At 49.8% G+C, this 26,041-nt stretch overlaps 1 protein-coding gene across 1 annotated transcript in view; it reads left to right on the top strand.

The window, feature by feature from the left end:
* Window positions 1-26,041, top strand: part of ITGA9 (integrin subunit alpha 9) — a 327,365-nt gene that overhangs the window by 158,514 nt on the left and 142,810 nt on the right. Inside the window, exon 16 of the mRNA XM_049629010.1 lies at window positions 15,360-15,436. Within this exon, the coding sequence (XP_049484967.1) occupies window positions 15,360-15,436 (77 nt within the window). The remainder of the gene's footprint in view (window positions 1-15,359; window positions 15,437-26,041) is intronic.

The raw sequence follows: 26,041 nt of genomic DNA, 5'->3' as shown, positions 1-26,041 counted from the left end.
ATGATAGAATGCATGTTTCGTGGGGGTCCTTCTAACAGCCACATGATTTAAACGCATTGAGGGACTATGCCTCATAATCCCTTCGAGGCCATGAACTGGTTCCTTGGCCCCTGAACCTGACACTTGTTCCTAGACTGCTTCCAGAGCCCAGATCACACAGTAGGTGCTCGCTAAATGTTTTGTTGGTGAGGGCATGAGTGACGTGAAGAAGCAAGAGCATCATCTTGTCGGGGTGCCGGAGGCTCAGTGGGTTGAGCGTCCGACTTCGGCTCGGGTCACGATCTCGCGGTTCGTGAGTTCGAGCCCCGCGTCGGGCTCTGTGCTGACAGCTCGGAGCCTGGAGCCTGCTTCGGATCCTGTGTCACCCTCTCTCTCTGCTCCCTCCCCTGCTCGCATGTGCACACACTCTCTCTCTGTCTCTCTCTCAAAAATAATTTTAAAGAATTAAAAAAAAACAAACAAACAAGAAAAGAACATCATCTTGTAGAACCAGCGGTTGAGTTAGAAATTTTCAACCCAAGCATCGCAGAATGGCCCAAGCACTGCAAGTGTGGGTGGGCCACCCATCCCGTTGGGTACTCATCAGATTCTGCCGTGTGGAACAGAGCTTCAGAGCAATGTCGGGTGCGGACCCTACAAGCAGGAGCGAGCCTGTGAACTGATTCTGTACTGCAGCGCGGCCCGTCTGCCCTGAGCCATCCGTGAGATGAGCAACGCTGTCTACTATACAGGAAATATGCAAGGAATCTGGTCCCAAATCTGTTTTAAATCTTCCCTCAACATCCAAGATCACCACAGATCCAGGACGTTGGTGGGGAGAAGGTCAGGCAAAACTGCTTCTTGGCGAAACCAGACTCCTGTGCAGGTGGGAGCAAAGCTGTGGAACCACACGCTGCCCTCCTCCCCCGCCGACCGCTCTGAGCTTAGAGGAAAACTAGCACGTCAGTGAGCCATGCCTTGCAGATTAGAGCTGTGAACAGAGCCACAGAGAAGTGTCAGGCTTGAGATGTCCATCCAGATGTTCAGTTCAGTAGGGAGGTTTTTAGCAAGGCATCCCAATTCTCTACCAAAGTACCTCCCACGTGATCTTGGGTCAGCTTCCCTAGAAGCAGAGCCTGAGGCAGGCATTTGGGGGCACATGGTCTAATGAGGCTGTGTTCTTAGGAGAAGCTGAAGGAAGGGATGGAAGTGGAAGGGACGGAGCAAGGATCTGGCCTCAGCTAGTCTAGCCTTAGCTGGGGAACTCGGGAGCACGAATTACACCAACAGGTTGTCTTCTCAGGGCAGGAGGGGCTGGCCTTTTGTACCCCTTGTTAGTCAACCATCGGCTGGCTGGCTGGTGTAGAAGCGGAGCGTAGGTCTTCTTGAAGGAGATTCTCTTCAGCTTTGGACAGTTCTCTGTGGAAGAATGGCGGGGGGGGGGGTGGGGAGCCGTGAGCTGCCTACACTGCCGTCAGCAGGGGGACGGGTAGCAGTTGTACAGGGATGTGAGCAGGGCGCCCAGCGCCCGCAACACATACGCATACGACCTGCTGGCAACTCTGACTTCAGGTTCTCCTTTTGATTTCAAACACGAACTTCTTTCAAAACACAAGGACCCTGGAAGGTGGCTGGTTATTAATACTCGGAGTAGGCTGGGGACTTGGTAAATCGGCCCAATCAAAGCCAATGATGCAGGGACAGCTTATTAAAGTGCTGTTCTTGGTCACTTCTGGTTCAAGATGGCTGACCAAGTACGTATGTTCACGGTTCCTGAGACCCCAATACAATGATTAAATACGAGTAAATAGGGACAGGGAGGAAAACACTGTGGGGGAAGGGGCAGCAGCCAATGAGAGAGTCTTAATTTTCTGCAGTGAGGGAAGAAGATGAAAGAGTGTTGGTGGGTGAACCTTGAACCATACACAGAGAGGCTGGGTGCCCGTCTACCCAGGGATCCAGAACGCTGCAGCCATGGCCAGGGCAGTGGTTTACAGAAGGGTGCCAGAGTGACAGGTGGGACTGAACAGGGAAGGGAGGTATTAAGTGAAGTTTAGTAAGTGGAAGAGTTGACTCTTCACCTCTGTCCTTGTCCCCATGTACTTGAGACATTCAGAGTAGCATACAACCAGGCATTTTCTTCTCTAAAGAATTTAACAAATTGCTTGAGATAGTGTGGCTGGCTCCCCACAGGAAAGCCTTGCTTCTCCTGGCATTTAGAGGCTCCGATGTAAGCCTCCTACCATTCGTCCCCGGATTGTCTAATCAGCCCTTTGGCCTTATTCCTAAATACAAATGGACAACCAATGAAACCTGAGATTGGAGGGGGTGATGTGGTACATTGAGAAGAAGAAAAAGACCAAAATGAACAACAGAATAGCTGACTTAGAAGGAAATAGGTTGTTCGGGGAATAGAAGAGATTATATAACCTTAAAAACCACCTTAAAATGTATGTAATTAACACAAGGAGATTTCAGAATATATTCTGTCCGTTAGGAAATGGTTGGAATTTTTTCTTTAAAGGGAAGAAACAGAAAAAAGAAAAGTTTCCTAAAAATTAACTATACGGTTGCAGAGGCAAAAATTTTGTAGGATTAGAAGATAATGGAAAGAAATCCCCCAGTAAGCAGAGCTAAAAGACAAATAGAAGAGAGAGCTAAATTATCAATTTAAAAGGTCCTAGATTCAAATAATAGGAATACCAGAAAAGGTAAACAGAGAAAATTTTAAAAGTTATAAGAGAGACAAAAGAATACAATTTCCCAGAGTTAAAGGGAAACATTTTTTTTTTTTTAATTTTTTTTTTCAACATTTTTTATTTATTTTTGGGACAGAGAGAGACAGAGCATGAACGGGGGAGGGGCAGAGAGAGAGGGAGACACAGAATCAGAAACAGGCTCCAGGCTCCGAGCCATCAGCCCAGAGCCTGACGCGGGGCTCGAACTCACGGACCGCGAGATCGTGACCTGGCTGAAGTCGGACGCTTAACCGACTGCGCCACCCAGGCGCCCCGGGAAACATTTTTTTAAATTTAAAGGTCTCCCCAACTTACAAGCAGGATAAACCAAAAATATCCTAGATATAATTTCTAAGATATTTGCAATTCACTGCTACTAAGATTTGAGGAAACTTCTAAATGCTGCCAGGCTAGAGAGTTCAGGATTGGCGGGGGTGGGGGGGTGGGGTGGGGGGCGATGGATATATGTCCACTTACAACATTATTGGAATCATACATGCTAAACAGACCATCAGACTCCTGATTGGCAAGATTAGAAGCCAGAATATGGTGAAATAAGGCTTCAGAGTGCTGAGAGAAAGTGATTTGAAACTGGAATTTTATACTTAGCCTAACAGTAAAGTATGAGGTTGGAATACAGTGATTTTTCAGATGGGCAAGAACCAGATAGTTTATCTCCCTAGGAACCCTTCCAAGGAAATAACTCTAGATGCACTCCAACGAAACAAAAGGGTAACAGCAAATTTAAAAACTAATTGACCAAATTAGAACAGGGGATCAGTGAACTTCAGGGAGAATGAAGCCGGCGATAGACAGAATAACAGAAAGTAGCAAAACTTAAGATACAGTATAGATGAAATAAATTGCTTCTCAAATAAAAATAAAAGCAATCGAAAACTCTCAGAAAAACAGAAATTTGGTCAATGTGTCATGGTTGAAACATAAAATGTCATGGGATTTTGAGCAGGTAGAAGAGTATAAGGAAGAGAAGGACTTTGATACTAGAAATATTCTCCCCGAAGTGGAAGCTGAGCATTTGCACCTGTTGAGCCTATTGCAGAGTTGAGCTTTGCACCCATAGAAAAGTGTATGTAATCATGACACTTGTCTCGGTTCTAATGTGAATAATCATGTAGCCATAAAATTAGCATTATTTATTGATTTTCAGGTACAGTATAAAATGTAAATGTCATTAAATTTGCCCAGAGGTCAGAACAGAATGATGATCGAAGTTCTCTCAACATCTTAATCTTTTAAATTGGAGAGTCGAGAGATGGTGCAAAACTTGATGAAGTGAGAGCTAGCTATTTACGACTTAAAATTACAGAGGTCATCAGCGGAGTACTACCTCTTAAACTATGGTTGCTGAACCAGCCATGTCAGCCTCTTTGGGGATCTCGTGAGAAACGAAAATTCTTGGGCCCCACCCCAGACCCACTGAATCAGAAACTCATGGGGGAGGCCCCAACAATCCGTGCTTTGACAAGCTGACCAGGTGACTCTAAGGCAGCTGGGGTCTGAGAAGCCATGCAACAGAGGAGCTAAGAGTAATGATTTGCCTGTCTGCCTGTGAAAATTAGGAAGGCAGAGGAGAGGGGGCAATCGTGTGAGATAAGTTCCTGTCCATCATGGCGAGAATTCAGTAAGAAAATGTCTAAATCTGACTAATCATCAAAAGAAACACGTGGTCGTGTGGCAACATGTGGTTGCCCCTGGACAGCAGGACTTGGTCCAGGGAGGTGTGTGGCGGGGGGGGGGGGGGGGGTCATTATTTTTTCTGAACCATGTGATTCTTTGATTGAAATGAAAATGAAAGAAAAATATTGTTCTTAGCTTGGGGAGATTGTGCAGGAGTCTGAGAAATATTCTGGGAGAGTGATCCTTGCTTTTTCTCCTTTCCCTGATTAGGTGGGAGGGGGACTCATTGAATGATCATCCTCCATGTGTCTTCCAGATGTTGGCTCGGTTTGCGGGGGAGAAAGATTCTGAGAGCTAGGCCCGCTCCGGCGGACAGAGCTGTGTTTCAGCCCGCGTATGCGTACATGACAGTTCCACAAAGAGCATCTGGCCTCTCCACAGGGAGGAATAATCTCATGGGAGCACTTTAAGTCATGTTGCCAGAGAACATTAGGGCTTAAATACTGCAGTCTCTCTAACTAAAAGGCACCGAGCCCATGTAGGTACACAGGATTGTGCAGCGGCGTGAACTGAACCCTAGTGATTCTTTGGAGTCAGGGCCTGCCCTCACGGACGGTCTCGTTCAGGTGGTAACTGCACAGACGTGTCGAACCTGGAGACGGTGACGAAGCATGTACAGTTCAGGCTGACTGATGGATCTGCGGTGTTTTGCAGTGACTGGGACAGGGCCTCCCCTCTGCTGGGTGAAGAACAGTGTTGGGAGAGTCTGGGCTGTGGGATAAGGGCTAGGCTGTGGGGTGACGAGTGGAGTTGCCGCCAGTGCCGAGAACTGACTGGGATTCTGGGACCTCTGCGGGCCTCGGTAGGACATTCAGCCTGTTGAGCATACACTTTCCTTAAACATTTAAGGAAAGCAGAGACGTACTTCTCTGTCAGGGGATACTCAATACAAAAGCAAGCAACAAGAATATCAAAACACAACTTGGGGCGCCTGGGTGGCTCAGTCGGTTGAGCGTCCAACTTCGGCTCAGGTCACGATCTCACGGTCTGTGAGTTCGAGCCCCACGTCGGGCTCTGTGCTGACAGCTCGGGGCCTGGAGCCTGCTTCCCATTCTGTGTCTCCCTCTCTCTCTGCCCCTCCCTCGCTCATGCTCTGTCTCTCTCTCTCTCTCTCTCTCTCTCTCTCAAAAATAAATAAACATTTAAAACAAAATTAAAAAAAACAACTTGTTTTATCCCTTAACCAGAAGCGTATTTAAAAGGACTATAAATCCAAGAGCAATTCAGTCATTTGAATGTCTATTTCGTGTAAGACCTTGATAAAAAGATAGAAGATTGCTGGGGCGCCTGGGTGGCTCAGTTAGTTAAGCATCTAACTGGATTTTGGATCAGGTCATGGTCTCATGTTCATGGGATCGAGCCCCACATTGGGCTCTGCACAGACAGCATGAAGCCTGCTTGGGATTCTCTTTCTCTGTCCCTCCCCCACTCATTCTCTCTCTCTCTCTCTCTCTCTCTCTCTCTCTCTCCCTCTCCCTCTCCCTCTCCCTCTCCCTCTCTCTCTCTCCCCCACCCCCCTCTGTCTCTCTCAAAATAAGTAAAACAAAACTTAAAAAAAGATAAAACATTGCTACCTTCAGTGGACTTACAGGACAGGAATAACTTGTACAGAGCAGACAATGAGATTCAGGTGAGTGTGCGTGAGTGTTTCATTCCAGAGACTATTTCCAGCTGAGGAGACCGTGTTCTGTGGGGAAAAGGAGAATTGGCTGGAGCCCGAAGGAAGAAGTAGGATTGGGACACTCAGGGCTGGAGGGGTTTGACAGACTAACCGAGAAGGAGGGACCGATGGATGCTGACGGTCTTCCACATGGTTGAATGTCTAGTGTCAGGGACGGAGGACGAGCTGTGAAGACGGGGGCTACTTGTTCACTGGCCGTGGAGCTGGACTTGATTCTGCAGGGGACGGGAGACCATTACATCTTTCTGAGTGCAGGGAGATCAGAGGCGTGCCTCAGGGAGACTGGTTGGCCTGGGTTCGGGGGAGCACCTGGGAGCTCTCACGGTAGCCCCAGGAAGGCTTTGCAGGTGGGTTGTCGAAAGTTCGGTGTGACAGACCCAGAGAGTTTTCTCATTAATGGCTCCCAGTTGGTCTCATCTGCTGAAACAGTATGGCACTAAGTGAAAGGATCCTGCAAGGCCCTAGTTGGCCTGTGTGCTGGGAAAGAAGCAAGGCTGGCCCTGGACTTATCAGCTGAGGGGACCTTATCTTTCCCCTTCAGGTGGCTATACCAGTGGCTATGACAGAGACCCTGTCTTCAAACCCTGTGCACAGAGTAAAGCTTTAAAAACTACGATGGCACTCATGCTTCCTCAGGAGGCCCCCAAAGACCTGGCTGCGGCCGGACTTCCAGGTTGCCCGCTGTGTAGACAGAATGGCCCCCGGAGATGTCTACACCCTTATTCCTGGAACCTGTGACTACGATAAACTACACGGCACAGGGGACTTTGCAGGTGTAATTAAGGTTGTGGGCGCTCCTGGGTTATCCAGCTGGGCCCCAGCTTTCTCCAGCTGGAGGCAGAGGAATGAGGTCAGGGAGATGGAAGAGAAGGAGTCAGATGTGAAGCATGAGAAGGACGTGACAGGCCACGGTTGGTTTTGAAGATGGAGGGGCGGTTTGAAAAGGAATGTGGGGAACCTGCAGGGGCCACGAGAGGCCCCCGGTTAGGGTCAGCAAGGAAAGCAGGACCTCAGTCTTACGGCCCCAGGGAACTGAATTCTGCCAACGACCCGAGGAAGCCCGGAAGCAGCTTGTCCCCCAGAACCTCCAGGTAAGGGCCCAGCCAGGCGACACCTGGATTTTGGCCGCGTGAAACCCACAGCGGAGAAACCGGCGAGCCCTACAGAGAGCTGTGAGATAAGAAGTCTGTCTTGTTTTAAGTTGCCAAATGTGTGCTAATTCATATCTGCAGCGGTGGAGAATGAACGTGTCCTACGCCCCAGAGAACCCCAGGCCTTCTTTCTTCCCCTGGCTTCCCTGGGGAAGGGGCACAGTCTCTGGAGTGAGATCAGGGGCCCAGGCCCAAGCAGAGTATACTCCCAGGGCAAGTCGCTTACCTCCTGAGAGCCCTGTTTAGCACCTGTCACTTGGGGTGTCATCTGCTCTGCCTCCCTGTGGGGTTCTGTGTAATCACAGGTGAGAAGCATTGAAATGGTAAGGCATTATCAGACTCTGCTCCCTCCCCTCCCCTCCCCTCCCCTCCCCTCCCCTCCCCTCCCCTTCCTCTCTGCTTGGGCTGTGTCCAGTCGCAGCTAGTCCGTGAGTAGTTTCCCTGGGTGGGACGCAGTGGCACCATCTAAGGGCTCTGGCTGGTTCTTCACGTGGACCTCTTGTGGTCTTCATGACTGGTCCTTGGCTGTCAGGCCCAGAGATGCCCTTGCCTTAGAGGGGATGGTATGGGGATGACCTATCCAACCAGAACCTGAGAGCTGGCTCTCCCAGCACAAGCCTCTGGTCTCCATCCCTGCTGCCACTAATCTAGTCCAGGCCGCCACCATTTCTCACCTGGACCAGGTCATTTCTCTGCATAATGCCTACCGCTCCCTGCCCTCCAACTCTCCTCTGCCCTTAGAAGACTCAGGGGCACCTGGGTGGCTCAGTCGGTTAAGCATCCAACTTCAGCCCAGGTCATGATCTCGCGGTCCGTGAGGTCGAGCCCTGCGTCGGGCTCTGTGCTGACAGCTCGGAGCCTGGAGCCCGCTTTGGACTCTGCGTCTCCTTCTCTCTCTGCCCCTCCCCCACTTACACGTGCTCTCGTTCTCTCTCTTTCTCAAAAATAAATGAACATTAAAAAGAAGAAAAAGAACGTCATCCAGACTCATATTAAGGTCCACAGACCCTGCACAGTGGGGCCCTGGCCTCTCCAGTATCATCCAATGCTAGCCCCACATCACACGCCAACCACCCCCAAACTCTCCGAACCCTCTGCTGCTTCAGGCCCTTTGCACATGCTGATACCACTTCTAGGAAGCTCTTACTATGTCTTTCTCACAGCCCGTTCTTCATTCTTCAGGTCTCCGTTTACCTGTCACCTCCTCAGAGAACCGTTCTCCAACTACCTGTGTGCCCTGACTTAACTATTTGATTCCTCTATGAAACCCGTCCCAATTTATTACTACTTTGTCTAATTGCTTTTCTGTCTCCCTCACTTGAGTGGAGGCTCAAGAGGGCAGGGGTCTATTTTACCTCATCGTCTGCTGATCCCTAGTACCTAGCACAGGGCCTGGATCAGTGGGCGCTCAGCAAACGTATCTCGGTGGACAGCCTCTGAAAGAACACAAGGCCGGGTCATCCCGCGGAGGTTGGACATCCTATCAGAGTTTCTTCACTGACACATGCAGCAAAGCTGTGTCACTTTGGAAAATGCGCTTTCTGATCTCTCTGGGAATTCCGGTCAGGCAGGAGAACATGGTGTGTGCTTTGGGGAGATTCACCTAACAACCGTAGTACGTTCGTGCACGTGTGGATGTCCTTCCCAAGAACAAGATGGAGGAAATACACCCAGTGAAAGAAGGGACATCGTCTGTGTTGAGAATACTCGCTTTGTCACCTTTCAAGTGAAAAGTGAGCTGTTTTACTCTCACGTTAATTTTTAATTCTGCTGAAGCCGTAGACTTTGGGCCTCCATGGTACTGGAAATCGTCACCATCTGTCCCCTCACCCTAGACCCCTCAGCGCCTGTGTGTGTGGAAACAGAGCCCATGCCTGTGAGAACTCACTGTTTGTTCAGCCTGGACGTGAGGTAATACTTTCCCAGGTGAGGTGCCCAGCCGCGTCGAAATGCCAGCTCTGAGGTTTATTTTCGTTATCATGTATGAAGTCTCTGCCGAACAGTGGAAAGCTGGGTGGTTCGGAGGGTGGAAGAGAGAGGGCATGTCACCGCAGACATTGGAGCCAGACAGGTGTCAGGGACCATCCAATCTCGGGGGGCAGATTAGGCACCTGGATTCAGGGGAGCAGTTTGGCCCAGCGGAGGAGGAGAAGGGGGGGCGATTAAAGGAAGAAGTTTCCACCCCATCCCTCTTCCAACCAGATCAGCCCCACTTTTGCAAGCATCAGCTGCTTGGCACAGCTTCTGGGCAATCTTTTCAGAAAGGGCACCGTAGTGAAACACGTGTGAAAGCCATCTACTTCAAGTGTGTGTGAGGCAGACAGGTAGTTCAGCCCCCACTGACCGCGGAAGCCTGGCTACCTCTCTGTGTCTCTGGCTTCTCCTCCAGGGTCAACCCCGAAAGCAGAGGAGAGGGGACTCCCGTCTCTCAAAGGCTGGGTTGTCCCCAGGAGTGACCTGTTCCACCTGCAAAATTTCTTCCTTGGCACTTCCCCTTTGCAACTCATGCATGGAAGGAGCGTCTCCTGACCCTCCCGAACTCTTTGTAGGGGAAAACAGTGGGTTTTTTTTCCCCAAATCTTCAGGCCTGTCGGGTTTTCTTTCTTCCATTCTGCCTAACGGAAAGCCTCGCCCGCGAGCCTGCGGAGTGTATATAAACGAACGAGGGCGCGTGTCCAGTGGACGGTCTCTGGCAGAGGAGGAAACATCCGCCCCTCCCTTGTTCTCTCCTACGGTGTTTGAGGAAGTCAGAGGCCAGGCATTTGCTCAGAGCCCCACCTGGGGCCCCACCGAGGTGAGGCTCTCGTGAGTGCGTGGGGATCAGTCTTACTAGCAGCCTGTCTAGTTTGAGGGCATCTTTCGCACCCCCAGCTGCCTGCCTGCGTCTGGCTCCGCAGCTTTTAGAAATAACGGCTAGCATAGCCTTCCTTTGCTCTGACGGCACGAGCACCTTTATTGCCGGCTCTGTTTTCTGCCTCTGGTGACTGATTAGTAGGAACCGTTTTAAAAAATAATAAATGAAGCCTAGAACACAAAAGATTCCTGGGCAAACATCAAGGGTGAGAGCATTTCTGGTCCTGGGAGGCAGAAGGTCCCTAGAAGCAAGTTTATGGCTGATACTAAAAGTCAGAGGTTGAGGCACCTGGGTGGCTGAGTCGGTTGAGTGTCCGACTCTTGATTTCGGCTTGAGTCGTACTCTCACGGTTCAGGAGTTCGAGCCCCGAGTCGGGCTTGCTGCTGTCAACTCAGAGCCTGTTCGGATCCTCTATCCCCTTGTTCGTCTCCCCCCCCCCCCCCCCCCCCACCCCGCCCCCGGCAATAAATAAAAATTAAAAAAAAACAACCCTGAATTTGGTCAAGGACAGCCTTTAGTGACTCATGTTAAAAAAAAAAAAAAAGTCGGAGGTTGTAAGGGGACGTGAAATGTGGCCTGTAAAAGGCCACCCAGCCCCAGGCAGTCCTGGAATCCAGGTGAGTCCAGATCCCAGTTGCAGTCCCAGGCGGGCCAGCTCAGCTCTCCACTCCGTTGTTCACAGGCGCTGACCTGGATCGCGGAAAGGCCGTCTTGAGGCAGAGGGGACTGTTCTGCGAGGTGCAGGGCCATGGAGCAAACCAAAGGATGCCCTCAGACAGAACTCAGCCACCTCCAGGTTTTCCGTAAAGCAGAACTCGCTCTGTGTCTGTGTTTCGAGGAAAACCAGTAGAGTATTTGCCGTCCCGCGGTTTTAAAAATCTAAAAGGACAGTCTGTACAGACCCTGAGCTAGAAGGAGTTCCTCCACTTTAATTTTATGACGTCTTTGTCTTTCACTTGGTCCTTTGGACGTGCTGTCTTTTTAGAAAGCAACGCTGTCTGTATGACCTGATCGTAAATACCAGGCAGTGAGACATCTCCCTTGTTCATCCGGGCACAGGGCTGAACGGAGAAATCTCTGGGACTACCCAGAGCCCTTACAGTGTGTCACATTAAAGACAGTGCTGGATTCTGGAAAAAGAGCCCACTGAAACGGAATCGGGAAGAGACACCTTTTGCACTCCCGGTCATGGCATTTACACAAACAGTTTTTTAACACGGTACCAGGTGCCGCGGGTTGCAGACATGATTTACATGTGGCCAGGGCCTCCGGGAGCTTCTGTAAAACTGTGGGAGGAAGAGAAGTTCCGAAATGCTCCTCCTATCATCCAGGCAGAGACCCTTTGCAAAGCCACGTTGCCCATCAGGAAATGCCTCGCTCACATTAGCTTAAAAATAGTCTTCTTGTTTGGTCCCCTTGGGGTGGGATTTCACAAGCATGTATTCCCACCCAGTCCAGTTGTCCCAATTTTCTCAGGCCTCAGCATGGATGTGGTTGCCACAGCAACCCTGTAAACAGTATGTATCTGTGTCAAGGACTATATTTATATATCTTAAAGCAAATATCACCAAGTCCAAGAAATTGACTCTCCTGTGAACACGACAGCTGGAAGAGGCAAAGAATCCTACTTCCTATTACATCAGAAGGGAAGATTTTTTTTCCAGTGCAGATTTGAGTAGGAGAAATGGGCACCCCGAGGCTTGAGCATCTAGACCAATGTCCTGTCTGAAGTCGGCCTTGGCCAGGACAGCCATTGAGCTGCCAGCCCTGAGTCACACATCCAGGGCTGCCTTGGCCTTGGTGGCCACGGCATTGGGAAGAAAGCGCTCCCAGCTCCAGCCTCTGTCCTCTGGCTCAGAGAGAAATGTAACTTCAGCCGGGTTCATTGTATTTTTTTTTTTCCTGGCCTGAAGGGAATGAGGAAACCAATAGCCAAATAAATATTCTAGAATAGGAGGCCACAAACTATAGCCTGCAGGCCAACTCTGGTCTGCTGCCTTCTTTTATAAATAAAGTTTTATTGAGACACGGCCACGCCTGTTTCTTTACATACTGCATATGGCTGCTCTCATGCCACTAGGTGCAATGGAGACCAGGTGGCTCACAAGGCCAAAAGTAGTTTCTAGATGGCCTTTACAGAAAAAGTCTGCCAACCCTGTTCTAAACGAAGCAGAGTAAGGATTTGGGGAGAAGCTGGATAAAGGATTTGAAAAAGAAAACTGTTCTCCCAAGAGGCCAGGGTGAGGAAGGAACCAACAAGGAAATCTAGCCCTTGGGGCTGAAGAGGCCACTGGATGTCTAGTCTACAGGTCACCAAAGTCTGAGGCAGGAAACAGCTTTCTCCTGAGAGAAAGGATTTGCCTCTTTTAACCCGAGAGAAATGAGAGACGATGGCTCCTCAGATCTGTTTGTATTTTCCAGAAAGGCTTCTTCCAGGTAAAGACATTGACCCAGCTTTGCCAACCAGTAGGTGGAGGCTGGAGGGAGGCGGGAGAGACTGCATCCAAGCCGGCGGGGGATTCGTCCGATTCGAGCAGCCAAGCTTGTGTTTGCCCGGAAGACTAGGGAGATGGGGGGAAAAGTGGGCAGAGGAATTTCTTCGGAGGCCCTGGTTGGCGCTGGGGTCGTTCCTGAGAGGGAAATTGGGAGTTTGGCCCATTGGCTTCACAGGGAACCTGTACGCTTTGTCCTTAGTAAAGGAGAAGTAGTTTTTACTTGCTTCTGGAAACTCAGTGTTGCCAGTTGGCATTCTGAGGCTTCAGTCTGCCCCTGTTCTGTCCCGGGACATGCTTTTCGGTTCCTCAGGAAACAAAATGGTCGTTTGCCCAGAGAGACAAATCCAGGTCCAAAGTTGAATCTGAGATTCCACTTCAGCCTCCCTGCTGCGTGAGGCAGGTGTTTGATTCCTCGGTCTTTACTGCTCTGCCTGTAAGACAAGTGCCTCCCCAGCTTGGGAGGGTCTTTGCCTAAAGCCTTGGCTTATTTTCCTTTTATGACTGTGGAAATTGAGTCCTGGCTAATGTCTAAGCTGGTACTTTATCTTCTCAGTATAGGTTGTGCTTAATTTTAGCTGGTGAGTGTAAGCAATTGCATAACGTGTGTGTATACGTGTATGTGTGTATGTAAGTATACATACCCCTGCATGTGTACGCATATCTATCTATTTATGGAAGACTCAGTTCTTGTCTTTATCGGATGGAAATTTAGCAGCACTGGAAGACTTCAGCCAGTTTCAGTGACAGGAAATAGAGAGCACAAGGTGCAATAGCATTGACCCAGATCGGGGCATCCACCTTTAGGCTCCCCATTTCAGGGGTCACCCCATCTCTCAGAGCACCGTGTGGTCCTCCGTGTGGCACGAAGCAACTTCAGCCTGCCAGGCTCTAGGGACCGGCACAGAGGTGAACAAGACCAATAGAGTCCCCATCTTCATGGAGCATAATTTTAGCAGGGGAGATAAACGGGAAACATGTAGTGATCCAATCAGCGAGTTACGACTGAGATGAGCAGTAGCAGGAGAAAGTGCCCAGAGTTGCCAGAGCTGACGGCGGGAGCTTGAGCTCCTGGGGCAGGGGCTCAGAGACGTGCTCTTGACTTGCTCCTGGCGGGATGGGAGGACACACGGCGGGAGAACCAGGTGGAGGAACTGGGGACCCCGTGACACTGGACGGACTCGTGCAGAGGAGGAGCCTGTCAGCAGGGGCAGAGCTGGCCTGAAGCTTATTCAATTGGGAGGAAAGTCCTCTTGAAGAAAAATGTGAAGTTATGAAAGAAAAAGTCAGGTAAAAGGCCTCTGTCAGGGCTTGACAGCGAGAGACCCTGAGGCTTCGGTTTCGTTAGCTTGATGGCAAAGCCGCGTTTGGTGCTTTTCCCTCATTCCCGCCCTTGGAGAGCCCGCTTCTCTCGCCTGAGATATCCATGTAGCTAGCCCACATCCTCTTCCTCCTGTTCTCTCCTTGCTTGAGATGGGAAGCAAAGCGCTTCTATTCAACAGTCTTCTACTGAAGTCTCCTGGAAGTCTGGCTCTCTCCCTGCCCCCAGTGGTGTCCAAAAGAACATGGGAATTTCCTTTTTTGCCCAAGCCTTCCGTGAGTTTCTCCCCCGCCACAATCAAGGCAGGGAATGTTGGCTGGGGCGCTTTATTCTTCTGGAAGTTTGACACAGGAGTATGAATTTCCATAGGGCAAAATTACTCTGTCTGGTAGGTCTAGACTTTCCGCTGGCCAGCAAGTTCACCGGAGTGCGCACTGGCGTCCCGAGAGCCGCCTGGACGTACCCTGTGGGAGGGGAGCAAATCACCGGGAACCGTTTTCTGTGGTGGGGAAAAACCCAGACACGAGCAGTGACAGAGGAGAGGTTTAACAGTGAATGATTTACGACTAAAAAATGACAACAGGCTCTTCTCTCCAAAATCCAACAGTGATCAAAGCCGCTTAACAATAGCGAGCAGCGTCTGTCAGTCCGGAACACAGGGAACCTGCCGTCCGTAGATTAGACACGTACGAGAGCTGGAGAGCAGTCTGAGGGAGACATCGGCAAGCCTGCTTGTGGGCCGTGGGGGAAAACCGTAACTCCTCCTGAAGTGCCGCTCCCGATTCCCCTGCCAACCCCCACGGGTAGGCCCAGCCCCGAACACAGCGCAGGCCCTCTGGACACTCCGAGCGTTAGGCCCCAGCACTGGGTGGGGCTTTGGCCGTCGAGGCCCACTCTGGGTTAGAGGCTGCCTCCCCACCCCCGAGACACGGGAAAGGGTCCCTTCCGCCCCGGTGTGCTGCCCTCAGCCTAATGGCGTCATTGCCTTTGACTTTTCTCTTTGAAACTAAGACGATAAAATCCCATCGCTCAGGCGGAACCCACGTCAAGTAGAGATTTTCTGCCTCCCCACTCCCCGAGACAGCGGACAGAAGACAATGACCCCGCTGTCATCGAAGAATTCTTTACACGCCCGGACTCTTACTCACTCACGTCTGGGAGCATTTAAGATTTCTCACAGGTGGAAAGGACACCTGCCACGTACCCGTGTTGAGGAAACCACCCGAAGAAGCATCTCCGCACACTGAGAAGTGAATCAGATAAGGAACGCGCTCCGCAGTCAAGGCCACCGCCGACTGGGCTTTCTTGGAGCCTGGCTTCGTGGGTGGGGAGGGCGTGGGTGCCAGTTCCCCGGGAAGAGTTCCCACCGATCTAGAAGGATGTGGTTGGCTGGTGTGTACTCCTTTGCCGTTAAATCCTGACCTTCCTGTTCTATCTCCCCCCAGACCGTCTTTGAAAGGAATTGCCGTTCAGAGGACTGTGCCACAGACCTGCAGCTTCGGGGTCAGCTGTTGCTCTCCAGGTAACTCGGGGCTCCTCCCACGACCTCGTTCTGAGAGCTTCCAGGGTGTCTTGCCTCCAGGCCCAAAGCCAGAATGTGCCCATTTCCCCACCGAAGAGGGTAACTAGAGTTGGTGGGTGACAAGGGCATCTTACAGCTTAAAAGAGTGTATGTTCTACGAGCATTTTCACAATAGCTGTCATACGGATGGCATGATTCGCTTTTTGTTTTCTTTACAATTCCACATACCTCCCAATGTAGCCCATGTTTCTCATTCCTGGATCTGTGTGACGTGGGGGGAAGGGAGGAGCTGTTTTTTGTTGACTTGTTGTGTGAGGTTGAACCAGAAGAAACTGCCAGTATTTAATTGGGACAGTTCCTGTAATTCGACTTACTCTTATATGAAGATTCTTTAAGAAAAAAAAGAAAAAGAAAAAAAACTCCCCCCACCTCCCGCCACCCAGCACTTAACAGTGGCATTTGCTTTAACAACAGGTAAAGGTTCTATGGGGGGAGGGGGTGAAGGAGAGGGGCAGGCTGTCCTGACTCAAGTAAACAGTCCATATTGTTTCAGGCTTTCTTCCCACCATATGTGGGTCCCCAGGCAAGGGTAAACCACACAGAGGCCTTCTGTTTCCTCTTTGCCAACCTTTTACTTTAGATTTCTTGTACGACGAAGGTGCTGGTCCTGAGTCATCTGGCCACATTTCAGAGAATGGTGTCCTTTTGGGACAGTTTCTTCTGAAAGATTGTTTTAGCCTGGGGGCCAGAAAGTATCTCCAGGTATCTGTTACCATTTCTCACAAAGAGTCATCACTTGTGACAGTTATTCTCTAAAATGTCATACTATATCCCTTATTTGTTTTTTTTTTTTTTTTTGCTTTTTGGGTTTGGTTTTGTTTTAATTTTCTTTAATGTTTATTCAGTTTTGAGAGAGAAAGAGAGAGAGACAGCACAAGCAGGAGAGGGGCAGAGAGAGGAGACAGAGAATCCGAAGCAGGCTCCAGGCTCTGAGCCGTCAGCACAGAGCCCAAGGTGGGGCCCGAATCCACGAACCACGAGATCATGACCTGAGCCAATGTCAGATGCTCAACCGACCGAGCCACCCAGGCGTCCCTGGGTTTTGTTTTTGTTTTTGACAGAGAAAGAAAGAGTGAGGGAGGGACAGAGAGAGAAAGGGAGAGAGAGAATCCCAAGCAGATTCCATACCCAGTGTGCAGCCCAACGTGGGGCTTGATCTCACCAGGCTGAGATCATGACCTGAGCCAAAATCAGAAGTCGCTTAACTAACTGAGCCACCCAGGTGCCTCTGTCCCGTATTTGTAACCATGAAAGTTATGTTTGGGTGAAATGTAAGAAATATCCCCTCTTGAACCTCAGTCTATCAGTGCCTCGTCTATCAGTGACGGCAGTGGAATGCTTACTTATGTTGATAAATAATCTATTAGTCATCAAAGGAAAGTAACAGTAAGATTCTTTTGTTTGCGTTTATTGGGCAGAAGATGGTGTAACACCCTCCCCTCCTCCAACAATACTCCCCTAAACCACTTAAATGTTAATTCACATTACTTTTACTTAGGATAAGATTAGTGCATTAAAATGGCATGTGTTTTGCCAAGCTTAGAAGATTACTTCAAATGAATGAAATGGATACTGGAATTTTTTAACGTTAAGAAGAATTTTCTGGAAAGAGAAACCAGTTCTACAGAAAGTTCATAAATTATCAGGTCATTACTCTTAGTTTTAAATAGGTCTTCCAAAAAGTGTTTTAGGGAAAAAGTAACATGAAACAAAAATCTATGAATTCGTTTTGTCTTGAGGCAGACTGTAAATGTTGGAAATTTGTTTTGGATCAGAAAACCCTGAGCGGTGGGAAAATGTCACTTGCTCCAAGGTTAAATATTAGGTTACAGAAGTCCTGATGTTTTCACTGCCCATTAATGGATATGGGCAAATCTATCTGTGTTCAATTGTACTTTTCATGTATTAAGATAAAAACCCAAAGCTCGGGGTCAATAAGACACCTTGTGCTTAAAACCGCCTCCACTGCCCCTCCCTGGCCCCTCAGGGGTGTTGATCAGAGTGAGTTCTGCTCTGTGAGCCCATTAATTGATAATTTGAGAATGACGGGTGTGGTGGCCAGGACCCAGCCCCCCTCTGTATCAGCTAGCTACAGCCACAGAAAAATGCTGCGTAACCAAGTGTCTCCAAACTCAATGGCTTAAAACAGCAATCATTTATTCTCATGGATCTTCAGGTCGGTGGAGGGTCAGATTCAGCTGGATCTTGACTGACTCGCCCGTGCATGTGGGGGTGAACAGAGGGTAGGCTGATCTCTGCTAGGCTCGGGTGATCCACTTTAGCTCCGCTCCATGTGTCTTTCATTGTCCTGCTGGAGCCAGTCGGCTAGCCTGGGCATATTCTTCTCGTGGCAAGGTGACCCTTCAGAGGGCAAGCAGAAACCTGCAGTAACCCTAAGGTCTGGGCTCAGAGCTGGTGTACTCTCACTTTAGCCTTATTCTGTTGGTCACAAGTCATATGGTCAACCCCAAAGTCAGGGGAAAGGAACATATTCTGTGCCCCTTTAGTGAGAGGAACTGCAAAGTCACACAGCAAAGGGCATAAGTACAGGGAGGGGTAAATTGGGGCCCATAAGGCAATCTGCTGTACCACCACGTAAAGAAGAAGGCGGCTCTCCCGGGTGGCTCAGTCGGTTAGGCGTCCGACTTCGGCTTAAGTCATGATCTTGCGGTTTGTAGCTTTGAGCCCCGCCTCAGGGTCTGTGCTGACAGCTCAGGGCCTGGAGCCTGCTTCAGATTCTGTGTCTCTTTCTTATAATTCCGTCATCCTCAACTCAGACATGTAACCTAGACTGGGTGGGGAGATTTTCTGAACCTCAGAAGCAGTGTCCTTGGATGAAAGGTCTAAGCCTCTCCTTAGGATGAGTTATTTCCCAGGAGGCCCCCTGGCCTCTCAAAGTAGCCTTTTGTCTGGATCCCCCATTAAACCTTCGTTGTATCTTGGGCCCATAGCTGTCCCCAAAAGAGTCATCAGAGAAACATTAATTGGTAATTGGATAGGGAAAGATACCAAACCAAATGGTAGTTCCAATTACGTTGCATTTCCCTGGACCTTCACATAGAGCCAGGCACAAAGTGAGAGAAGGCACAGTCCATAAACTGCTGGTGGAAGCCAAGGTCTGAATTTGGTTGACAAAGGCTTAGTTGCCAGAATCAGAAACAAGCTGCTCTGGTTATCATTTCTGCCCCAGGTGGGTTGCACACCCCTTCATTGTTCAAGTCAAGAACTGGGCTCCAAGCTGCAGAAATGAACAGTGTGTGTGCCCTGCTCTCCTGACATGCACAGTGTGGGTTGGAGAGGACAGCTGGGTGATGGTGGCACCACCCGGTCAGTGCTCGAAGAGAGGCAGATGGGTCACTGTAGGACCAGAGAGCAGCTTCCAAGGGGAGGAATGAAGGGAGTGAGGAGGAGGATGCAGGCATCCTGGGCAGAGAATGTGAGCAGAGGCATGGCAGTGTGGAGGGCTGATTCCCATGAGATCTGCAAGTGTCTGGAGTGAAGGAGGGGGTCAGGAGAAGACAGTGAGAGATGAGGCAAGACTGAGAGAGACTGACGTGGGATGGGTCATTTTGTCCTCTCTTCCACTCAGCAAAAGCTTGGGTTTGGAGTCAGCCATCCATCTCAGTTCTTAGTCCCTGGCACGGGTCCATGGGGTGGCTGCCCTTTGTCCAGGCACAGAATCCCCTTGGCAGCATTGGGCTGAGAAGACATGTTTTGTTGATCTCCACCATGGTGTCTCCCCAACTATTTCAAAAGGGCAACTTGGACATGATTTTTGCATTTCATAGCGTCTCTAGAGCCTGGCTCTCGTGTTCGCTGTGACCCACTGTACTGAGAAGTCGAAGCCAAGTGGTAACCGAGAAAGATCCTTCCAATGACTGGGCGGAGGGTGCAGACAAGGTGTTGTGGCTGGAAGCAGCCAAGTACCCACCAGACTGAGGAGGCTTTGTCTGGAGAGGATGGAGGGAAAGACATCTGGGAATGATTGGGTCCCCCAGAGTGGCCGGGGATCAAGCCAGGAAATGCTATCTGTGACGGGGACTCATGATGTTTTTATTTTTCTCTCCGGAGAGCATGAATTCTGGCAGGCCTGTTGTCTCTTAAAGCAATCAAACTCTTTAATTAGAGTTCACAGCCTTTAATGGTCTTGAGCCTATTTCCAAAACATGCCATTTCCAAAATGTCCAGGAATAGGGATGAAGCAGTTTAGATTGTTTCTATTAAACAGAACTGAAAACTCCATTTGTAAAATGATGCAACTGTTTTGTTTTGTCTGTCTGAATACTTACAGTACCTAAGACTATATCACGTGTGATTAAGATAAAGAAAAAGAAATATAGACCATGGCAGTTGATCTGTCTATCTAGATGCATCCCATAGGAGACCAGTGGAACATTTCAGTGCCTTCTGGCTGGCCAACCGGAATAATGAAAGAACTCTTAAGGGAACAGAAGAGACACAGTAAAATATTTACGAAGTTAGGAGAACCATCTAGTGGCCACATTTAATGGTCCAATGTTTGTAGCCTTAGCAATGCTATTACCACAGTGGGGGTGGGGGGTCAGGAGCATTTCCCAGAATCCTTGGCGGGGAAACCACTGCATCCATGAAAAATCAGGCTTCAAGAGGAGGATCGCTGCACCCAGAGAGCTGTTTAGAACTTGAAACAACTTATTCTTCTCTCAAAAGTAGCAAAGTGGCCAGAATCATCCATGGCACGACAGGTAGTAGAAGTAAAGTCTCGTTTGATAAAGGGGAAGAGACCCCTGTTTCTGGAACACCTGCCGTGCACCAGATGCTCTAGAGAGTATTTGGTATACATTAAGCACACCGTAGTGTCTTACCAGCTGTGCAACCTTGAGCAAGTTGCTGAACGTCTCTGCACCTGTGCCCTCATCTATGAAATGGGAGAAATAATAGCAATACCTTAGCAAGTTATTTTAAGTGTTTAATGACTTAAAACATATTTAAGTACTTCCAGAAGTGCGTAGCATACAATAAGCACTGACTAAATGAGAGTTAGCATTATTGTTTCATTTAGTCCTCTTCATGACACTGAGAAGTAAATAAATACTATTACACTCTTTTTAGTGGGGAGGATACAGATGCTCAGGAAAGCTAGGTTACTGGCTCAAGTCATTGAAGCTGGGAATGTCTACTAGTTGCTGTTGGGGTCTGATACCACTGGCTCTGGACCAGAAGTACCATGGCTGGGGACCTTGGGGAGAGAGTCATCCTCTGTGTGAGAAGTTCCATTCAGAAAGGCGGCGGAGGGGTTAAAGAAGCCATTTTCAAGATGGCTTCCGTCCGTTCCCCGCTCATGCTTCCTCATGTGCTGTCGGACATGTGGAGCTCCGCTCAACGGCTCTTCTCCCTGGAGAGGTCCACTGCCCGTCCTGCTGGGTCAGTGGTGGTCTCTGCATTGAGTCACCCATCCTTAATCCACATAGGTTGGCTTTTCCTCTCCTTGGCAGGCCTCGGATTTGACCATGAGCTCGTGGCTGTCATGTGAGCGGTTTCCTCAGTCATTATCATCATAACATCATCATCGTTGTTGTTGTTGTTATTTTATGAAAGAAGATGATTGGAGTCTGGTCAGAAACACGGAAAACGTGTGCCCTTTGCCAGAATATCAACCACGTGATTTACTGTTTCTTTTCTCTTCGCCATCTGTCCCAGATCTGGGGGAGGTGGGGGGGGGGGATGCAAAAGAAGTTTGTTAATTGGGAGCAGCTGGCTTTTGCAATGGCTGTTTCTGGAGTCTCTGGACACAGGGACGGTTTTTTTATCCAAGGGTGTATTCTTGAAAGAAAAATGAAATGCTCCAATGAAGAGGAGTTTTTGAATGAGTCAAAGGATTGCTCATCTTTACTGCCCTCTCTCAGAATGAGTTTGCTTTTGCTCTGATGCGGGTTCCCTAATGGAGGGCAGCAGGCGTGTCTCCCACATTCCAGGAACACAGCAAGGCCGAATGGACATGTGGGTGGTCCTTCGGTGGGAGTTACCTAAGCAGAGGGTAGGATTGAGGCCCCTGGGAAGGTAATCAGCAGAGTCAGGCAAGCAAAGAGACATTCGCACACTGGAAGGGAGATTGAAAGATGCGGTATCGATCCAGGGTAGATAGCTTCTACTCACCTGACGGGAGGTGACACAGTGCTAGTATATTCATTCATGTGACAAATAATAATAGAGCACTCGCTGTGGATATGCCGGGCTTGGTGGAAACAAATGGGGAAGATTCACCGTATCACAGTGCAACACCAACGTACCAGTTACTTACTGCTGTGTAACAAACAGTGCCGAAACTTCATGCCTTGGAACAACTGCCATTTGTTTATCTCCTGATTCTGTGGGTCGGCTCTTTAGGCTGGGCTCAGCCGTTTGGGCCTGGGGGTCTCCTGGGCTCCCTCGTGGATCTGCAGCCAAGGTTAGATTGGCCAGTTGCCTCTGCTTGCAATTGGCTTATTGTTGACTGGGGTTCTGCCATTGGCCTCCACAAGGTTTCTCATCCTCTATCAGGCTAGCCCAGGCTTATTCTTACTGTGTGGTGGGGGTCTGAAATCCAGAACAGCGACGCACAAAGACTCGTGGAGTCTAGTTTCGTGGCCACATTCTGTGGGCCAAAGCGAAGCCAAAGGGCCAACGGGATTTGAGGGATGGGGACATAAATTTGACTTCCTGATGGGAGGGGCTGCAATGTCACATGACAAAGGATGTGAACAGAGGCCATCAGTCAGTTCGTCATACCCGGCTACCACTGTGGATAGTAGCTTCATCCTGCAAGGACATGCGAAGGAAAGGTGGAAAACGCTCACCTCACAGTCATTGCAGCAGAGGGGTGAAGGGACCGGGGTGTTTGACTCACAGTCATTGGTTGAGGGCTGCTCTCGGGTTGGGAGGGTAGGGGACAGTTAATTCCCCGGCACTCCCAACCTGTGGCAGGCAGCAGCCTTGTCCGGCTCTAGAAAAAGACCCTTGGATACAAAGATGCAGACACTAGCAGCTGGAAGTCAGCAAGGGCATTTGGAACAGTCTGAGGTGGGCGGCAGGTGCGTGGATTATGTCTGCTACACCCACTTTCTCAAAGAATCTCAGTTAATGAATTTATTCTGGAATTTCTAGCAGGAGTGTTATACCACCTTTGACCCCCCAGGCTTCTTCCCTTCAACTTCCCGAGAATGCTTTCTTTCCATGTTTTGCCAAATGCCCAACGTTCTCCATTACTATGGTAACTTTCTTTCCTATTGCATTTGTCTGTATTCTATTCCTTTGTCTCTTCTCTTGCGAACAGAACCAAGTATTGCCCATATGTTGAAGAGCACTTGGTTTTAGAGCAAACCTAAGAGCCAGGCACAAGGATAGGAGCTTTGTTCCCATTTTCCTGAGGACAGCAGGAAAGACAGGTAAGGGTGTGTCCATGGCACATCCGAGTGGCAGAGGATAAGACCTCTGGCCCCTCCATCATCCTGGGAGGGACCTGAGTGGATGGACTAAGTGTTTCTTTGGAGCCCTGGCTCCAGCCCAGTCTGGGGATGAGCACAGAGGATCACCCTGTGGCTCTGAGATGCCCTCCCCATTAAAGTGACTCAGGCAGGACAGAAACAAGCCCAGCTCACAGGTCCTTCGTGGTTGGTGGCTTTCATGGACGTACTTGGAACCATAGGGTTTCGGGTGTAGAACAGGAAGCCGGTAGGAATTTGAGTCACTTACCTGAGGTCAAAAAGAAAGTTAAATGGCAGTGGCAGGAAAAATACCTGCTGGTAGGTTCCTGAGTCCCAGTCTAGCGTCCTAGCCATTAGACCCATGGCCTCTGTCTTTAAGTAGCCACGGCAGCTTGGGGAACCCGGCCTCGCCTTCATGCCCACTGTGCCGCACTCGCTAACCAAGTGGAAATGACTTGAGGAACTTCCTTCCTATCTCAGGGAGGACCTGATTTGTAGTTTCCTAAACGGCCTGCCGGCCTCAGCGTGAGGTTGCGGACAGTGGGTCACTGATTCTTTGAGAAGGTGAACTCAGGGTCACCGCCTGAGGAACTGACCGTGTTCCCTTGTTAGGCAGATTGAAAACATGGAGGGGAGGTCACTTCGTGTTCAGCACCACCTACCCCCCCCCCCCCCACCGCCCAAGAGCAGCAGAAATCTATCCCAACAAACACTAGATTTCAGGGACAGCCCTCCCCCAGCTGAGCACACATGGGGATTTTCCATCTGGATGGTGAGAGGTTGGGGAATCCAGAAAGGAGCTTATGGATCCTGCTGAAGGCAGGCTTGTGGGTGACCATGGCAACCACAGACGCTGCTGGGAAAGGGCTTGCACATAGCCCACCTCCCTCCTGAGCGAACTGGGAAGGCTGGGTCTACGTCACCGGTGTACCTAATAAAATTTTATTTGGTAGCATTTTCCTTGGCTTTCAAATACAGCCAACCGTCGGAGGTTTTATGTGGAAGCATCTTTCCCACAGGGTCCAAGTGATATGGCTGTTACTTTCCTTCTCCGTGGACATTTAAGCCACGAAAAGGAGCAGCGAAGAGAAGGTGGCAGCTAGATCCTTTGCTTCTCAAGCCGAGAGCAGACAGGGAGCCACCTGCTATTTCTGTGCTAGGACTTTTGCAGTGTGTCCTGTGACTGGGCCTGTGGTCTCTTGCCACAGGTAAATGTCCCCCCCGCCCCCCGCACATACTTTTCTTGTTGCCTTGGTACACACTCCCTTGGTAGCACCTTTCCCCAGTTTGTTCTGAGCCATCTGATGTGGCCCCCGGCAAATCAGAAATTGGCCTTGCTGCTCTCCACAGAGGAAGAACCACAGACAACTGCAGCTGAGGAGGGACCATCCTTTTGCTTTGTCCCCTGCGGCTACTGGCTCCTCCCCCAGAGCCAAAGGTGACAAGCTTGGGCGTCGCATGTCCTGCCCGGAAGTCACGGATCCTTGCGATTGCCCTGCGAAGGGAGATGCTGTGTCAAGAACCTTCTGGATTCCGTGATCCTGCTCCTCTGACTCCATGCTGGGTGATCTTGACCCAAACGTGATGAGGCTGGGTGGCTGCTGTTGGGGCCACCCCCGGGTCCCTTTTACTGTGCAGCTGCCATAAGTGCTGGCTGCTAAGAGCTCCCAGCTGCCCCGCCTCTGGTCTGGAGAATGGCCCTTTCTCACAGCAGTCGCCCTGCCTGGGAGGTTATACCCACCCCGGGGCAGCTCTCGGCCAGTGATGGACTCATTTGGGGTACAAAACAGCCAGCCTCCCCATCTCAAGTGCAGCTCATTCCATGCTGTACCTTGTGCCCCATGTGAACCAGGCCAAGGCTAGACCCTGCCCAAGACCATAGTCCTGCTCAGCTCCTTCCCCGCCTGTCCTCCTTCCATGGCCCCTTGCCCCTCAGGGCATCCCTTGATAGAACTGCCTGAATCCCCGGGAGAGACTGCTTCCGGAGAAACCCACCTGACAGGCTGTAGCACTCAGACCTCAGGTTTGATTTGTCCATTCTTAGATCTCTTTCTTTAAGACTGTGAGTTTCAGGAGGAAACTAAATCTAATGTATTTGTCAGGTATCAGTGGGGGGAAATAGTTGCCAATGGACTTTTCACCTGCCCTCTCAGAATTGGGGAGGCTTTAGGGATTTTTAAAAACCAGGCCTGTGGAGTGACGTGTAGGAGGTCACTTCAGGGGGTGAGTGGGATTCTGTGTCTTTAGGATTACTTCTGGTTGCTTTGTCCCTGGGACTTTTTTTTTTTTTTAAAGAGGGCTATGCAGGGGCGCCTGGGTGGCTCAGTCAGTTGATCGTCCGACTTCGGCTCAGGTCATGATCTCGCAATGTGTGAGTTCAAAGCCCCGCATCGGGCTCTGTGCTGATGGCTCAGAGCCTGGAGCCTGCTTCAAATTCTGTATCTCTCTCTCTCTCTCTCTCTCTCTCTCTCTCTCTCTCTCTCCACACTCTGTGTGTGTCTCTCAAAAATAAATAAACACTTAAAAAATAATTTTTAAAAAAGGAGGACTGTGCAGACACAAGGGATAACAGGAGAGGGGTACCCCTGTGAGAAATGGCTTTCACTGCAAAACGTCCTGAGTGCTAGAAACTGAAAGCAGTTAGAGTCCTCAGTACATGAGGGAACACATGATACTCAGATGGAATAAATCAGCCTTCCTTGCCGGGAGCACTGGGCTCTTTTTTAGAATGTTTCCTGTGATAATGAAATTTGAACAAGACGTGAATGCCATTACTTCTGGCAACAGTTGTGTTTCTTCAAGAAGAAAACTGAAAGACAATTTTTAAAGCGTTTCCTTTTGTCCCCGCCCAGTGTGGAAAAACACAAACAATTTAAGCTTCTAAGCCAAGGAGAAGGTTCTCACTTGTGCACCTCCCCGCCAGCCTCCCCAGGTTCATTGTTACTCCAGGGACAGTGGAATTGAGGTGAAAGAAATCCACAGCAGTTGCAAATATCTTACTGTCCATCCTTCAAAAATATCGTTCTTGTCTGTCCTCACTCCCCCAGTGTGGCCTCTCCTTCCCATCATTAAACCAGCACCCCCACTCACCTGCCCACAGGAC

This window comes from Panthera uncia, chromosome C2 (assembly GCF_023721935.1).
Source record: "Panthera uncia isolate 11264 chromosome C2, Puncia_PCG_1.0, whole genome shotgun sequence".
Lineage (NCBI taxonomy): Eukaryota > Metazoa > Chordata > Mammalia > Carnivora > Felidae > Panthera > Panthera uncia.
The sequence above is the reverse complement of the archived record's forward strand: the minus strand, read 5'-3'. Positions and strand labels throughout refer to the sequence as shown.